Source organism: Oncorhynchus gorbuscha, linkage group LG09 (genome assembly GCF_021184085.1).
Source record: "Oncorhynchus gorbuscha isolate QuinsamMale2020 ecotype Even-year linkage group LG09, OgorEven_v1.0, whole genome shotgun sequence".
Lineage (NCBI taxonomy): Eukaryota > Metazoa > Chordata > Actinopteri > Salmoniformes > Salmonidae > Oncorhynchus > Oncorhynchus gorbuscha.
Genome location: NC_060181.1, coordinates 71,438,879 through 71,457,444, shown reverse-complemented (window position 1 = coordinate 71,457,444; position 18,566 = coordinate 71,438,879). Strand labels below are relative to the sequence as shown.

Genomic DNA, 18,566 nt, shown 5'->3' with positions numbered 1-18,566 from the left:
TAGGGGAACGAACAGACAGACCGGGTTTATCAGTTAAAAAATACTGCAACACACAGCAGTTTCCGATCTATATTTTATAACAGCATCGATCCAGATTCAGATTTGTCTGCCTCAGAAGTTATGTGGGTTAGAAGTTATAACAGCATGGCTGGGTGGTTGAGATCCTCTCCTTACTGATAAGCGCATTCCCTCGTAAATCCTGGGCTGTGGCACTTTCTGCCTGATGTATTTCAGTGTGTTCAACGTAGGCCATTCCAGCTTTACATACAGTATAACACTGCCATTTACTTGCTGTGACTTCGTCTTCTCATGCTGCTGCACTGCCTTGGCTGGTGCTATCCCCACTGCTTTAGAACCCAAGGTCAACGGAGCTCCTGGTCCAAAACGGAATGCACACGACGCTAACGCTATCTCTGTGTGTGCGTGTGTGTGTATGTGTTTGTGTGTGTGACTATATCATACATGTACAGGGTTATTGGTGTGTCAAGGTTGGGAGCACATCTTCCTTCTTTGCGAGATACAAATGAACATGTTATAGAGGATGTGAGCTGTGCTGTACAATCCATGATTGAATTGCATTATGTATTCAGAGGGGTTTAAACCATGTCAACCAGCCAGTCAGTCCAGTCAGCCAGCCAGCCAGTCAGTCCTGTCAGCGGACATGAATTCATCCTCCACATTATGAGACAGATGCATGGCGTGGCTGGGGCTTGGCAGACAGTGATGGAACAGCAGTGTATACACAGATGTATACATTTCCTCTTATATGAACCTGCTGTCCTGCCCACCAACAGCTCTCATGACATTACTGTCCGTGTTGTTGGTGGATTGCTACAAATGAAACCAGTTGGAACATGTGGTGCTTCAAGTGTAGTGTTGCGTATAAACGGGGATTTACTGGTTGGTTCTTACTTATAAAATAGTGTAGGTAAGATAATGAGCAAACAATAGTCTTGTAGTGGGTTTTTCTGGGGGAGGGTGTTATTGTCTGTCAGTAGTCATTACATGTCACTGTTCCTTTAGCGTTCTGCTGTTGTTATAGTTGTTGTTGATGTTGTTGGTGAAGCTGGAGTCTAAAGGAGTATAAAGTCGGAGTCAGGAAGAGGACAAAGTCACATGAGAGAGAGGTCCACCGTTTCCCAGGAGTGGGTGGTGCCTGTTTGCGTGATCAACACTGAAGAGGCGGAGCTGAGGGAGAGTAGTGGGTGTGGTAGAGGAGTAATTAAGGTTGGCTAAGAGGGGCTGAGTGGAAGGGGAGGCTAGCAATGTGCACATTAGTACTGGGTTCAGCAGTATGTATATTACTATAATGTTACTGTAATCCAGTATAAATCAGATAGATACAGACAGAGAGGTGCTCATCAGTCCTGGGTTCATGGGTGGTAGGAGGCTCTCAGCATTTTGTATATTACAATAATATTACTGTGATATTTCTGTGTAAATTTACTGTAATCAGACAGACAGATATAGATGTGTCAGTCCAGTGCTGGTGGAGGGAACCAAGGTTGATGCATTGATACGTAAATACTGTGTGACTGAGTGTGAGAGGGACTGTCCACTCCTCCTCCTTCACGTCTTCACTTCTCTCTCCTCCTCCCTCTCACACTCAGTCCTCTCTCCTCCTCCCTCTCACACTCAGTCCTCTCTCCTCCTCCCTCTCACACTCAGTCCTCTCTCCTCCTCCCATCCTCCCACGATCTTGCCCTTCTTCCTCCGTACATCCCCCTCACTCCTCCTCCTCCCCTTGTCTTCCTCCTCTTCTCACCCAGTCCTCCTCACTACTCCACGTTACACCACAGTGTTCCTCTGTCTGTAGGGCGGGGGCGGTAGCACGGTCCCGGGTTTCAGGGCGAACTCCGTCAGGTACTCCTGGTTCTCGGCCACGGCGGGCCGGATACGTCCGTTCTGCCTGTAGAAGAAGCGCGTGCTGCAGTCCTGCAGGTACTCTGGGTTGTGCAGGGTGGCTTTGGGAGGGAGGCTATGCTGCCAGTACTCTGGATTGTCAAACGTCTTGTTCTTGTCTTGTCTGGTCTTCTTGTCCACCATGATGGTGCCTGTGAGACCGGGGTGGAGGGTGTACCCGGGGTGGGAAGGGTGACCTGGGTGCAGGATGTGCCCTGGGTGAGAGCCGGCTGCGCCGAGCCCCGGAGGTGCTGCGTATCCCGGTTGTGCGGAGACAGCGTGGGCGTTGGCTGCCTGGACGCTGTGGGAGGGGTTCCCTGCCTGGGTGGTGCCTGTTTGGCCAGCAGTGACGCCAGTGGTGCCTGATTGGCTGGTAAGGGTGGCGAGGATAGGGTTGTGTCCCCCAGGGACTCCGTTCTTTTTCAGGGTATAATCGGTGTAGTCTCCCTCTCCTGGCCCTGGTCCTCCGGGGTTGTGGAAGGTGTTGAGGTAGAGGGGCTCGTTGACGTATTCGTCATCCACTCTTGGGCCGGAGCCGGCCTGCTGGGGACCTATGGGGGCCACCTGTCAAGTCAAAGTTTAGTTAAAGTGCATTCAAATAGCTAGATAGTAATAACATGGACTATCTTAAAACATTTATATGTGTTTGGGTAGTAGATATCATAAAACAACGACTTAGACTTGTTAGGAATAACATGAGGTCACTACACTCAACACATCAAAGTAGAAAAAGGGGGGCAATGTCGACAACAGTAGAAAACTGCATTCAAATTTAGGTGCAAATAAGTAATAAGTAATATTCCAAATAGTCATAAAAAAGTCCACCTGGTAGGGGTTACAGCTGTCCAGGGTCAGGGTGTCTCCGTTCCTCCGGCGCGTCACGAACGGGTTCTCCTCCACAGGGTTGAGATAGTCTGTTAGAGAGGAGGAAAGAACGAGAGACAGAGGGGAAGGAGAGACAGACAGACAGACAGACAGACAGACAGACAGACAGACAGACAGACAGACAGACAGACAGACAGACAGACAGACAGACAGACAGACAGACAGACAGACAGACAGACAGACAGACAGACAGACAGACAGACAGACAGACAGACAGACAGACAGACAGACAGACAGACAGACAGACAGACAGACAGACAGACAGACAGAAAGAAAGAAAGAAAGAAAGAAAGAAAGAAAGAAAGAAAGAAAGAAAGAAAGAAAGAAAGAAAGAAAGAAAGAAAAAAAAAGAAAGTAAGAGAGAGAGGTTAGAGGCTTTCAGGATGAACAGAAGGTTTGGTATATTTTGATCTCACTGATCTCTTCACTAGTCTGCCCTCAGCCTCTGACATGCCTCTATGTGTGCGAATGTGTGTGTGTACGATAGTGTATGTGTGCATATGTGCGTGTGTGAGTGTGTACGTGTGTGTGATGTGTTGTGCTCTAGGCCTTCGTCTTTACAGCTCTCTGGATCAAAGGGTGAGGAAGAGGAGGAGATGATGAAACCTGGTTCTGACATCACTAGCTACACAACAGAACAGTACACCCCCCTGGTAACAGATGAGGCAAAGGATCATTTCAAAGGATCAGAAGAGGAGTCTTTCACCTATTTTCGCTTTTCTGAACTTTTATCTTCTTTCTAACTGGAACAGTTAATGCAAAGTTTCCGAACCAGAAGTTCAAAAATACAACAAAAACCAAAGTGTGTTGCTATGGATAAAAGCTTTTTCAAAGCAGACAAGACATCATAAACAGTTAAGAAGTGCTTCCTGTTGTACATGACATTACCAAAGGAAAACACTGAATAGTGAAGATATGTTGTACCTGAGGAGACCTTCTCCCTCATGGCGGTCAGGTATCCATCCTGGTCTGTGTCTCCTCTAGCACCTCTCTCCCCCAGCATGATGGTGGGGTCTGCACTGTAGCGCTGTCCACTGCTGTCCTCCCCTGGACCTGAGGCTAAATAACAATAATGCAATTCATTTCTATAGCGCTTTTCATTACAGAGGAATCTCAACGCAACGATCTGCGAAGGCAAAATAACACAAATAAACAAGACAAAATATATGGAAGAATCAAGGAAGTTAAAATAACTGCTAAAAGAGGTGTCACCTGGGGCTCCGCCTTGTCCTGGAGGTCCCGCGGGCCGGGGTGAGGCCTGCTTCCTCAGGGTGCCGTTACAGCGCTGGTCCTCGAAACGTTTATCCTCTTGGCCGCTGCCGCCTTGCCCCCCTACAGACGGGTCCCCTGGGGGCCTGCACCCTGGGACTGCAGACAGGGACAGCACCCGTGGGATGGTCCCCATGGTACCCAACATGTCTTCCATGCCGAAACTAGGGTCTTGGTACAAAAACTGGTTCTGTAGAGAGAGACACAAGAAGAGAGAGAGAGAGGAGACAGAAGAGAGAGGTTTTCATATACAGTATACACACACCGCTGTGGTATAGGTAATGCCTGGTGCACAAACTGGTTCTGTAGAGAGAGACACAAGAAGAGGGAGAGAGAGGAGACAGAAGAGAGAGGTTTTCATATACAGTATACACAAACTGTAGAGAGAGACACAAGAAGAGAGAGAGAGAGGAGACGCTGTGGTATAGGTAACGCCTGGTACACAAACTGGTTCTGTAGTGAGAGACACAAGAAGAGAGAGAGAGAGGAGACAGAAGAGAGAGGTTTTCATATACAGTATACACACACCGCTGTGGTATAGGTAACGCCTGGTACACAAACTGGTTCTGTAGAGAGAGACACACAGGGACAAATACGTTTAATACAGACTACTGTGTGTTGGTACTTGGTTTAAGGGAGTGTTCAAGAGTATTCGTTCAAGTGAGAAGAGAGTCCCCTCTGTGAACTTTCTCGTCCCTCCTCTTCCCTCCTCCCCCATTCTCTCTCCTACCCTCTCTTCCTGCAATCTATCCCCATCCTTCCCCCTCCTGTGGGTGAGTGGTCTCTACCCTCCATCACCCTCCTTCCCCACCTGATCTCTCAGTCTCAGCGGTGGTCTGCATGTGTGTAGTCAGCACTCACTGAGGAAAACAGACTCTCTCTCACGCTGTGTACCCTCAACCCTATAGCTACTTTCTCACAAACACTTATCCTCTCTGTAGCCTACCTGCCACGTATGAAGCATAGTACAAATAAATGAGGTGATTAGTTCAAAAAGACACATGAACATAGAACATATGTGTAAATATATTTAAAACTATATTTTACTGAGCTGTCAATCACAATTTGAAATGTTCCCAAGCCACAGCCCCAGCCAGGCCTCCAACTGACAGAGCAGCCCTTACAATTTTGAGAAGGAAAATCGCAGCTTTCACCACCAAAATGCTTTCTCGTGGATAATGCCATTTTCTTTGATTATACATTCATAACATTGGTTTAAAATATGTTTTTAACCTGGTGGGTGACAGAGGAAGATCATTTATTCAACTGCAAGCAAGAGATTTAATCAAGATTACTAACATAGCTAGCTACCTACCTAGCTAGCTAGCTAGCTCCTTTTTTAGCTTGCCACCAATGTGCAGTGTGACTCACCAAGGTAAAAATAGTTTTGAAAATTAAAGTTGAGTTCAGTTCAGTGGAGTTAATGTCATGTATGTATTAGATATACAATACTTTAATTGCCAAAGTTATTGTTAAATGTTCTTGGCTAGCCAAGCAATGTGTTGCTTGCTTGCTAATTTAGCATGCTTTAGTGACCCGGCAGTCTCTGATAGAATTGGCTAGCTCGAATTGGGAGCCTCAGCTGTCTATGGACAGACCCCTGCCAATGTAAGTAGTATTTTGTATCACTTAGCTAGCTAGTCCTCAATGTGTTCATGAACATTAAACCATTTATTTATTCTTCATCTTGTGTGGAATTGTTTCACTGACTTTCTGTCTCTGCATTATCTATATACAGGTGAGTCTGCAATGGACCCTGGAGGTGAAGGAATCTGCATTGTAAGTATCAATTTGATGTTCATGAACGTTAACCCCTAATTCTTCATCTTGTGTGGAATGTTTTCACTGACTCTGTTTCTGCATTATACACAGGTTAACTGTCAACTTGTGAGTCTGAAAATGGACATCGCAGGTGAAGGAAGCTGCATTGTAAGTATAACGTTGATATTCCAAGGCAAATTACATATGTTAAGTGCACATACATTGTAGATGATATTTTGTGTTTCAGATGCGACCTTCCAGTGACTCCCATGCCTCAATTCAACAATTTACCAAGTTATTTGAGCAAACAAAAAACAAGATTATTGAAAGCACTCTAAGTTTCTCACGCCCTGGTCGAAATATATTATGTTTATTCTTCATTTTATTTTGGTTAGGCCAGAGTGTGACATGGGTTATTGTGGTGTGTTTTTGTCTTGGGGTTTTGTGGGGTGTCTACGTAGTCTATGGCTGCCTGAGGCGGTTCTCAATCAGAGTCAGGTGATTTTCGTTGTCTCTGATTGGGAACCATATTTAGGCAGCCATATTCTTTGAGTGTTTCGTGGGTGATTGTTCCTGTCTTTGTGTTTGCACCAGATAGGGCTGTTTCAGTTTTCATTATTTCATTTCATTATTTTTGTAGTTTCTGCATGTATAGTTTTTCCTTCATTAAAATATATCATGAATCATCATCACGCTGCATTTTGGTCCGATCCTTGTTCCACCTCTTCATCAGAGGAGGAGAAAGAAGAGAACCGTTACAAAGTTGTCAGTTATGAGTCCTTCATTCAAACTTTTCAAAGTATACCACAGCATTCTATTATGATTTTGTGCTAAACTTTGTCAGGTCAAAAGCAACATTTTCCATTCATTAAAATACATGCCAACATATATCAACATTTTATGAAATATATTTTGTAATATATTTTACTAGCTACCACAGCATGCTGTCAAATTTGACCAAATGTAACTTTTTGATCAAGAAGTAGAGTGATGGAGTGCTGCATCAGATGACCTGTCCTCCACCATCACCCGACCTCAACCCAACTGAGATGGTTTGGCACGAGTTGGACCGCAGAGTGAAGGAAAAGCAGCCAACTTTTGCTCAGCACATGTGGGATTTCCTTCACCATTTCAGGTGAAGCTAGTTGAGATAATGCCAAGAGTGTGCAAAGCTGTCATCAAGGCAAAGGGTGGCTACTTTGAAGAATCTCAAATATATTTGTTTAACACTTTTTTTGGTTACTACATGATTAAATGTGCTATTTCATAGTGTTGATGCATTCACTACTTTCTACAATGTAGAAAATAGTACAAATAAAGAAAAACCCTGGAATGAGTAGGTGTGTCCAAACGTTTGACTGGTACTGTTAAAAAAGTTTGAAATATCCAATAAATGTCGTTCCACTTCATGATTGTGTCCCACTTGTTGTTGATTCTTCACAAAAAATACAGTTTTATATCTTTATGTTTGAAGCCTGAAATGTGGCAAAAGGTCGCAAAGTTCAAGGGGGCCGAATACTTTCGCAAGGCACTGTATATATATATATATATATATATATATACAGTGCCTTGCACGTATACGTATATATATATACACATATATATATATATGTATATATATACGTATATATATATATATATATATATATATATATATATATACACATATATATATATATATATGTATATATATATATACGTATATACATATAAAACATAAACATATATATATATATATATGTATATATATGTATATATATATATACGTATATACATATAAAACATAAACATATATATATATATATATATATATATATATATATATATATATATATATATATATATATATATATATATATATATATATATAAACATATATATATATAAACATATATATATATATATAAACATATATATAAACATATATATATATAAACATATATATATATATATAAACATATATATATATAAACATATATAAACATAAATATATATAAACATATATATATATAAACATATATATATAAACATATATATATATATAAACATATATATATATATAAACATATATATATAAACATATATATATATATATATATAAACATATATATATATATATATATATATATATATATATATATATATATATATATATATATATATATATATATATATATATATATATATATATATATATATATATATATATATATATGTATATATATACAGTGCATCCGGAAAGAATTCATGCCCCTTTACTTTTTCCACATTTTGTTACATTTCCCTTATTCTAAAATGGATGAAACATTTTTTTCCTCTTCATCAATCTACACGCAAAAACAGGTTTTTAGAAATTTTAACAGATATATTAAAAATTCAAAACTGAAATATGACATTTACATAAGTATTCAGACCCTTTACTCAGTACTTTGTTGAAGCACTTTTGGTAGTGATTACAGCCTCAAGTCTTCTTGGGTATGACGTTACAAGCTTGGCACACATGTATTTGTGGAGTTTCACCCATTCTTCTCTGCAGATCCTCTCAAGAGGTTGTCAGGTTGGATGGGGAGTGTCGCTGCACAGCTATTTTCGGGTCTCTCGAGAGATGTTCGATGGGGTTCAAGTCTGGACTCTGGCTGGGCCACTCAAGGACATTCAGAGACTTGTCCCGAAACCCCTCCTGCATTGTCTTGGCTGTGTGCTTAGGGTCATTGTCCTTTTGGAAGGGGAACCTTTGCCCCAGTCTGAGGTCATGAGAACTCTGGAGCATGTTTTCATCAAGGATCTCTCTGTACTTTGCTCTGTTCATCTTTCCCTAAATCCTGGCTAGTTTCCGAGTCCCTGCAGCTGAAAAACATCCCCACAGCATGATGCTGCCACCACCATGCTTCACTGTAGGGATGGTGCCTGGTTTCCTCCAGATGTGATGCTTGGCATTCAGGCCAAAGATTTCAACCTTGGTTTCATCAGACCAGATACTCTTGTTTCTCATTGAGTCCTGTATGTGCCTTTTGGCAAACTCCAAGCTTGCTGTCATGTACCTTTTACTGAGGAGTGGCTTCCGTCTGGCCACATAAAAGCCTGATTGGTGGAGTGCATGCAGAGATGGTTGTCCTTCCTTGTCTTATGGTTTCCTCCATCTCCACAAAGGAACACTGGAGCTGAGTGGCCATGACGTTCATGGTCACCTCTCTGACCAAAGCCCTTCTCCCCCGATTGATCAGTTTGGCTGGGCGGCCAGCTCTAGGAAGAGTTGGTGGTTCCAAACTTCTTACATTTAAGAATGATGGAAGCCACTGTGTTCTTGGGGACCTTCAATGCTGCAGACATTGTTTTAGTACCCTTCCCCAGATCTGTGCCTCGACACAATCATGTCTCGGCGCTCGACAGAGAATTCCTTCCACCTCATGGCTTGGGTTTTGCTCTGACTTTCACTGTCAACTGTGGGACCTTATATAGACAGGTGTGTGCCTTTCCAAATCATGTCCAATCAATTGTATTTACCACGGGCGGACTCCAATCAATCTGTAGAAACATCTCAAGGATGATCAATGGAAACAGGATGCACCTGAGCTTAATTTGCAAGTCTCATAGCAAAGGTCTGAATACTTAAAAAATAAACTTTTTGCAAAAATGTTTCCGCTTTGTCAGTATAGGGTATTGTGTGTAGTTTGATGAGGAACATTTAAAAATATATATATATTAGAATAAGGCTGTAACGTAACAAAATGTGGAAAAAGGGAAGGGGTCTGAATACTTTCTGAATGCACTGTATATGGTTATCTGTAATTTACATATAAGTTCATACATGTACATATTATTTTTCTGTAAGGCTCCTCCTCCTCTCTTCCTTCTCCCATCACCTCCTCTAATTTTCCTTTCTTCCTCCTCTCACGAGAACAGACTCCAGACCTCACGCTGTGTACCCTTCAGCCTATAACTACTCCTCCTCTGACAACTCCTCACATCACCTCCTCATCTTTTCTATCCCCCATATCAACACACTAAATACTGTAGCTCTTGGTTTTAAGTAGCCCTAGAGCCATGTACAGTGGCAAGAAAAATGATGTGAACCCTTTGGAAATACCTGGATTTCCGCATAAATTGGTCATACAATTTGATCTGATCTTCATCTAGGTCACAACAACAGACTACTAACAACACAAATAATTATACGTGTCATGTCTTTATTGAACACACAGTGTAAACATTCACAGTGCAGGGTGGAAATAGTATGTGAACCCTTGGATTTAATAACTGGTTGAGTCTCCTTTGGCAGCAATAACCTTAACCAAATGTTTTCTGTAGTTGCGGATCAGACCTGCACAATGGTCAGGAGGAATTTTGGACCATTCCTCTTTACAAAATTGTTACAGTTCAGCAATATTCTTGGGATGTCTGGTGTGAACTGCTCTCTTGACATCATGCCATAGCATCTCAATCGGGTTGAGGTCAGGACTCTCGACTGGGCCGCTCCAGAAGGCGTATTTTCTTCTGTTGTTGATTTACTTCTTTGTTTTGGGTCGTTGTCCTGTTGCATCATCCAACTTCTGTTGAGCTTCAATTGGTGGACAGATAGCCTAACATTCTCCTGCAAATGTCTTGATAAACTTGGGAATTAATTTTTCCGTCAAGCAGCCCCAACCCATGATGCTCCCTCCACCATACTTTACAGTTGGGATGAGGTTTTGATGTTGTGTTGTGTTGTGTGTTCCTTCCAAACAACTCAACTGTAGTTTTGTTTGTTTTGCTGTGGAACATGGAACAACATCCGTGCACATTTGCAAACTTCAGCAATGTTTTTTTTGGACAGCAGTGGCTTCTTCCGCGGTGTCCTCCCATGAACACTACTCTTGTTTAGTGTTTTACGTATCGTAGACTCGTCAACAGAGATGTTAGCATGTTCCAGAGATTTCTGTAAGTCTTTAGCTGACCCTCCAGGATTCATCTTAACCTCATTGAGCATTCTGCACTGTGCTCTTGCAGTGATCTTTGCAGGACGTCCACTCCTAGTGAGAGTAGCAACAATGCAAAACTTTATCCATTTATAGACAATTGGTCTTACCGTGGACTGATGAACATCAAGGCTTTTGGAGATACTTTTGTAACCCTTTCCAGCTTTATACAAGTCTATATTTAAAGACAAATCTTAGGTCTTCTGAGATCTCTTTTGTTCGAGGCATGGTTCACATCAGGCAATGCTTCTTGTGAATAGCCAACTCAGCATGGCAGCTCTAACCAACATCTCCAATCTCGTCTCATCGATTGGACTCCAGGTTAGCTGACTCCTGACTCCAATTAGCTTTTGGAGAAGTCATTAACCTAGGGGTTCACATACTTTTTCCAACCTACACTGTGAATGTTTAAATGATGTATTCAATATAGACAATACAAATACAATAATTTGTGTGTTAATATTTTAAGCACACTATTTTTGTCTATTGTTGAGATGTAGATGAAGATCAGATCAAATTTGATGACCAATTTATGCAGAAATCCGGTTAATTCCAAAGGGTTCACATACTTTTTCTTGCCAAATCTGCCTATGTATGTACTGTATGTTGTGATAATTTACACTGCAGTTACAACCTGAGAAGTGAATTTCAGTGCCACAGATGAGTGAAACCCACATGGGAAATCAAACACAATATATTGAAACAGACATACATTAGAAGAAATGCTTTTAAGATATAATTTAATGGAGTTTATCATGAAGGGGATCCGGGATAAATTATGGAGTTCTGTGAAAAGTTCAAATCATTTCAAAATGTATAGCTCAGCGTGCCCTTTGTCTACGGTTGAATAAGACTGGTATTTAAATATCAGAGAGCGCTTTGTAGCCAGGCTTCTAGGGAAAGAAGAGGTTAGGGGAAAAACTAGCATGTTGAATAGAGTAGGATAGAATATAAAATAATAGAATAGAATGGAATACAATAGAATAAGATAGAATATAATAAAATGTAATATAATGAAAAATAAGGGGCATTCTGTGTACAGGGTTTCATCCTGTTAGAGTTGATGTGTGGGTAGGCCAGCAGAGATAAGAGAAGAGAGGAGGAGAGAGAAGAGGGGAAAGGAGAGAAGTGGGGAGAGGAGAGGAGAAGAGGGGAGAAGAGAGAAGAAGAGGGGAGAAGAAGAGGGGAGAGGAGAGCCTTACCCTGTTGGAGTCAACACGTGTCCTGGGTGTGTACGCCAGCGGTGGGATATTAAAGGCGTGAGGAACCAGGTACTCCTCAGCATCCATCAGATCCTCCAGCTCCTCCTCATCCAGCAGGCTCTGGAAGAACTTACTGTCGTTGGGGCTGGGCAGCTTCATACGGTCATCACCCTGGAGGAGGAGGGAGAGAGAGAGAGAGACCAATTACTTCTCGTACACTTAGAATGTCATTTATTTTGGTTTGCAAAACATATATCAACAAGATGTGCCTTTGAATCCCAGATGACGACACAAACTATCCTGGTCATTCACTCTACTCCCCAGGATAAGGAGGGGTGTTCGAGGGGAAGGTAAGGTACGGTAAGGTAACTCACCTGGATGACCAGAAAACGCTGAGGGTCCCGGGCCATCCTACAGAACTCTGCAGCTAGCTCCTTGAACTTGGGCCTGCTGTCTGCATCTATCATCCAACCTGGAAAAGACACAGGGAGAGCTTTAGATATAGAGCCATGGATAAGGTATACTGAAGGAGGATGTCCCAGTGTGCTGGTTGAGCTGGGCTTCCGTATGTAGGTTACAGATCTTGTCATACTTTTGTATTAGATTTGAATTATATGGTTGATTTTTTTTTTATGTTACATTTTCTGATTATCAAATGTCCTTTTCTCAAAACCTATCACCTGCACAGCCATGTTAGTGTGTTCGTCTGCCAAGTTCCACAGACACGCAACCAATACCACACCAAAGCAATCACTTGTGTGTCCTCTGTGCTACTCTACCAGATTGAAAGAGTAAAGGAGAGGAAGAGAGAGAGAGAGACATGGTGACCTCCCCTAAATCCTGTCCTGGCAGTCTGGTTTAATGAGCAGGGGCATTGGGTACAGGATCATGGAGGAAGGTGACAGAGGCTGTTGGTCAGTCAGTGACACCCAAGGCCCAATGTGTGAGGGAGGGGCCACAGCCAGAGGAGAGAGGGGCCAGAGAAGCGGCACAGTACAGCCAGGAAACACGAGGGTAGTGCTCTCTGCATGGACAGGGTGTGTGCTGGACATGGGGGCATAGTGCCGTCTGGGACCCGACCCTATACTGCTGGGGTCAGAGCAGCACGGTCATGTGGGAATGTGTGCGTGTGAGAGAGAAGAGAGAAGAGAGAGAGAGAGAAAGAAGTTATACAGGGTGTCTTACATTTGACCATGACCATGTATACATCTATGGTGCAGATGGGAGGTTGGGGAAGACGCTCTCCTTTTTCCAGCAGATCTGGGATGTCCCGGGTCGGGATGCCATCATAGGGCTTCCCCCCAAATGTCATCAATTCCCAAATGGTCACCCCTGAGAAGAGGTGTAAAGTTATAATAGAATATAATAGATACAAACTGTAAGATTTCACCAGAGCATTCACATTACTGTATAAAAAAGACAGAATTAAGACACATTGATTGATGTGAGTGGGTGTCCAGTCTTACCGTAGCTCCAGACATCACTCTGGTGTGTAAACTTCCTGTAGTGGATACACTCCAAGGCCATCCACTTGATTGGCATCTGTTGTTATGGAGACAGATACAGTGGGGTCTGAAAGTATTGACACCCTTGATAAAGATGAGCAATAATGACTATATAAAATAAATCATTCAAATATATTGTGTGCTCACAAGAATTGGGAAATTATTTTATTTTCTACTAATACAGTTGCTCAGAGAAATAAATGTTGTTTAACAAGTACTATTTTTATTTTCTCAAAAAGGTAGCAGTAAAAATGATTGACACCCCTAAACATTTGTATTTAAAGTAATCAAAAGTGTATTTGGTTGCATATTCCCAGCACGCAATGACTACATCAAGCTTGTGACTCTACAAACTTGTTGGATGCATTTTCAGTTTGTTTTGTTTGTGTTTCAGATTATTTTGTGCCCAATAGAAATGAATGGTAAATATCCACAATAACTGCCTTGTTGACGTAATACTTACAGGATATTAGCAAATGGCACACAGACAGTTTAGTGAAGGTTAAGTTGATGCCAAATGGCACACAAACAGTTTAGTGAAGGTTAAATTGATGCCAAATGGCACACAAACAGTTTAGTGAAGGTTAAGTTGATGCCAAATGGCACACAAACAGTTTAGTGAAGGTTAAGTTGATGCCAAATGGCACACAAACAGTTTAGTGAAGTTTAGGTTGATGCCAAATGGCACACAAACCGTTTAGTGAAGTTTAGGTTGACAAAAACAAACAGTTTAGTGAAGGTTAAGTTGATGCCAAATGGCACACAAACAGTTTAGTGAAGGTTAAGTTGATGCCAAATGGCACACAAACAGTTTAGTGAAGGTTAAGTTGATGCCAAATGGCACACAAACAGTTTAGTGAAGGTTAAGTTGATGCCAAATGGCACACAAACAGTTTAGTGAAGGTTAAGTTGATGCCAAATGGCACACAAACAGTTTAGTGAAGGTTAAGTTGATGCCAAATGGATCACGTAAACAAATATTGGGTGACTTTTAGTCCCTTTTCAGACTAATTTGGATCGGAACACTGCTGTATAACAGTTTGCTCTTCCTCTAAATGGATCCTTGGCACTGGTAAAACAGGAAGTGTCAAGAGAGAAAAATACATCATTAAGAAATATGTTTGGCAAGAATTGGACATCATGGGCTGATTACAGATGAAGGATCTTAATTTGAGGCAGTTTGCAACAGCAGGAATATTCTCAGCAATAAAATGAAGATGCTACACCTGTAAGTTCTGAACTAAAGACCATGCTCATTAGAGTCTCCATGAAATGTTTTGTCCAGAACTAGGCTTGACCTCCAGAAAACCAGACATGCTAGCCTCCCCTGTTATTGGTAATGGTGAAATGTTAGCATGCTTTCGGGGTGTGACCTTTGACCCTCTCAAACGTTCTCAAAAAGCTATTTTCATGGAGTTCACATTTCTTGTGGCCACCACCCCCATCAACGTTACTCATCCCTGCACTACGGTATAGAGAATACACACATCTAGAAGAATTACAGGGACAGAGAACAGACAGAGGAGCATCAAAACAGTAGGCAGACATAGATTCCCCTTTTCTCTAAGTATTCCCGGGCTATGCTTACCTTGCCCCCGTCTGCGTTGTACTCCTTCTCATTGACGTCCAGCAACCGAGCCAGACCAAAGTCAGTGATCTTGATGTGGTTGGGGGACTTGACCAGCACGTTACGGGCAGCCAAGTCCCTGTGCACCAGTCTCCGCTCTTCCAGATACATCATACCCTGCAAGAAACATACCAACAAACACTGTTACTGAACAGTGAAGAAACATTGTCATCAATATCGCCATTGTCATCATCATTATCAGCAACAGCAACATCTTCATCATTACCACCATCATCTTCATGGCTGGTATCATCATCGTGATCATCATCATGAACTACAACATCACATCTCTTATTGTAGTGATGGGCTTTCCTGGCTCTTTTCAGTGAGCCGGCTCTTTTGGCTCTACCTTAACCTCAATGTATTTAAAAATGCATTGGTTTGTTGTGAAAAATAATGCTATTAAACATTTGCATTTAAAGTAAACTTTTTAATGTATATGAACAAAGTGCATATAAATGTAACAATGCAAAACGAATACAATCTGAACAACATAATAATAGAATATTGCACCATATCAAAGAAAAATAAATAACACTGTGCAAAACTGCAGCATCCCACTTAAAACATTAAACTGGTCCCTCTTTTCTCTCCTTTATTGCCATGTTATAACCAGCAGCACACAGCAATGCTGACCATATTTTTATTTTATGAGAGATTTGCATTCTGAAATACAAGCTGTCTCACGTTCGAGGGGCTGATGTGTTTTTTTATTCTCTTAGTAATTATTTGTCCCATTATTGAGAAGACCCTCTCAGAGGGAACGGATGTGGCCAGTATGCAGAGTCTCCCTGTCATGACTTTAGTAAGCCGTGGGTAGACAGAGGCCTTGTTCTTCCACTAGCTCAGAGGATCCTCCAAATAGGATCGGACCTCCAATATGACATCTGCTGAGGGATTCCTTCATGCTGCATCCCCAGTTGCTCTCTCGTCAAAAAGCATCCAAACAACAGATGTTTGTGGCACTACTGCTGGTGCTTCTGCTCCATCTGCTCCTTCTTCTTCCTGTTGCCCTGGTGCTTGAGCCAAATGACTGCTGGGGCTGTTCAACCCTGCTGCTGAGGTTATTCTTTGAAGAGCCTCATCAATCGCTCTGGCATCACTGAAGGCTAACTTCTTAAACCTGGGGTCAAGTGCAGTGGTTTCTGATAGCACGTGATTATATTCCATTCTGTAGAACTTTATGTCCATTGATGAACATAGGGTGTCCATCAACTCTGTCACGTGTCCTGTGGTTACATTTGCTTCTCTCTGGCAGCTGGCTGTGATTCGCTGCAGACCCTTAAGAGAGAGATCAGTAACATTAGTTCAGGTTCATGTTTTGTCAACTGATACTACATTCTCATCTACTGCTCATACAGTTGAAGTCGGAAGTTTACATACACTTAGGTTGGAGTCATTATAACTTGTTTTTCAACCACTCCACAAATTTCTTGTTAACAAACTATAGTTTTGGCAAGTCGGTTAGGACATCTACTTTGTGCATGACACAAGTAATTTTTTCCAACAATTGTTTACAGACAGATAATTTCACTTATAATTCATTGTATCACAATTCCAGTGGGTCAGAAGTTCACATACACTAAGTTGATTGTGCCTTGGAAAATTATGGTTATGCCATGGCTTTAGAAGCTTCTGATAGGCTAATTGACATAATTTGATGTATTTCAAGGCCTACCTTCAAACTCAGTGCCTCTTTGTTTGACATCATGGGAAAATCAAAAGAAATCAGCCAAGACCTCAGAAAAAAATTATAGACCTCCACAAGTCTGGCTCGTCCTGAAGGTACCACGTTCATCTGTACAAACAATAGTACACAAGTATAAACACCATGGGACCACGCAGCCATAATACCGATCAGGAAGGAGAGAGATGAACATACTTTGGTGCAAAAAGTGCAAATCAATCCCAGAACAACAGCAAAGGACCTTGTGAAGATGCTGGAGGAAACAGGTACAAACGTATCTATATCGACAGTTAAACAAGTCCTATATTGACATAACCTGAAAGGCCGCTCAGCAAGGAAGAAGCCACTGCTCCAAAACTGCCATAAAAAAAGCCAGACTACGGTTTGCAACTGCACATGGGGCCATGGTACGTTTTGGAGAAATTACCTCTGGTCTGATGAAACAAAAATAGAACTGTCTGGCTATAATGACCATTGTTATGTTTGGAGGAAAAAGGTGGAGGCTTGCAAGCCGAAGAACACCATCCCAACCGTGAGGCAATGGGGGTGGGCAACATCATGTTGTGGGGGTGCTTTGCTGCAGGAGGGACTGGTGCACTTCACAAAATAGATGGCATCATGAGGTAGGGAAATGATGTGGATATATTGACGCAACATCTCAAGACATCAGTCATGAAGCTTGGTCGCAAATGGGTTTTCCGAATGGACAATGACCCCAAGCATACTTCCAAGTTGTAGTAAACAACAAAGTCAAGCTATTGAGGTTGCCATCACAAAGCCCTGACCTCCATCCCATAGAAAATGTGTGGGCAGAACTGAAAAAGTGTGTGTAAGCAAGGAGGCCTATATACCTGACTCAGTTACATCAGCTCTGTCAGGAGGAATGGGCCAAAATACATCCAACTCATTGTGGTAAGCTTGAGGAAGGCTACCCGAAGCGTTTGACCCAAGTTAAACAATTTAAAGGCATTGCCACCAAATACTAATTGAGTGTATGTAAACTTCTGACCCACTGGGAATGTGATGAAAGAAATAAAAGCTGAAATAAATAATTATCTCTACTATTATATTGACATTTCACATTAAAATGAAGTAGTGATCCTAACTGACCTAAGACAGGGAATTTCTACTAGGATGTCAGGAACTGTGAAAAACTGAGTTTAAATGTATTTGTCTAAGGTGTATGTAAACTTCCCACTTCAACTGTAAATAATACTGGATTAAATAATGATGTAGTAATAACTGCTTATTGTACCTCCCTCCACTGATCTCCACAGTAACCTGCTCAAAGGGTTCCAGGACTCTGCACACCTCCACCACCTCCCATTTCTCTTGGGTCAGAGCATCAACAGGTGCATTGACAATGGCCAGGGTAGAGATGATGGCATCTTTTGACTCAAGAAACAGCTTCAACATATAAAATGTTGAATTCCACCTTGTAGTGCAGTCTTGTTTAGGCCTCTGCTCAGCCATCCCCATCTGGCGTTGTGTAGACTTTAGTTTTTCATCACCTACTGTGCTCCTGTGGAAGTTCTCTGAGGTGTGCCTGTCACTGAACTCAAAGCAGTCCAGAAGACAGTGTCGTGCCTTTGGCTATGCCGGTTTAAGTGATATGACATGCTATTCTATAAAATCCTTTCTCCGTAATTAATATTACCTGATTGAGCTAATCATGTAAATATAATTAACTAGAGAGGCGGGGCACAAAGAAATAATATTTATAGAGCTGTTATCTTCCGAATAAACTCTTAAGTTATTGGATATAGGGGGCGC

At 41.9% G+C, this 18,566-nt stretch overlaps 1 protein-coding gene across 2 annotated transcripts in view; it reads right to left on the bottom strand.

Annotated features, from left to right (window-relative positions):
* Positions 1–1,694: 1,694 nt before the first annotated feature.
* The window catches only part of LOC124044010 (receptor tyrosine-protein kinase erbB-4-like), a 624,844-nt gene continuing 607,972 nt past the window's right edge, over positions 1,695–18,566 (bottom strand). For both annotated transcript variants that reach the window (XM_046363297.1, XM_046363298.1), the window contains exons 21-29: positions 15,068–15,223; positions 13,441–13,516; positions 13,160–13,306; positions 12,349–12,446; positions 11,975–12,145; positions 4,000–4,246; positions 3,712–3,846; positions 2,728–2,816; positions 1,695–2,466 (exon numbers count right to left, since the gene is read on the bottom strand). In XM_046363297.1, coding sequence (XP_046219253.1) covers positions 1,789–2,466; positions 2,728–2,816; positions 3,712–3,846; positions 4,000–4,246; positions 11,975–12,145; positions 12,349–12,446; positions 13,160–13,306; positions 13,441–13,516; positions 15,068–15,223 — 1,797 coding nt within the window. In that variant the 3' untranslated portion in view covers positions 1,695–1,788. The remainder of the gene's footprint in view (positions 2,467–2,727; positions 2,817–3,711; positions 3,847–3,999; positions 4,247–11,974; positions 12,146–12,348; positions 12,447–13,159; positions 13,307–13,440; positions 13,517–15,067; positions 15,224–18,566) is intronic.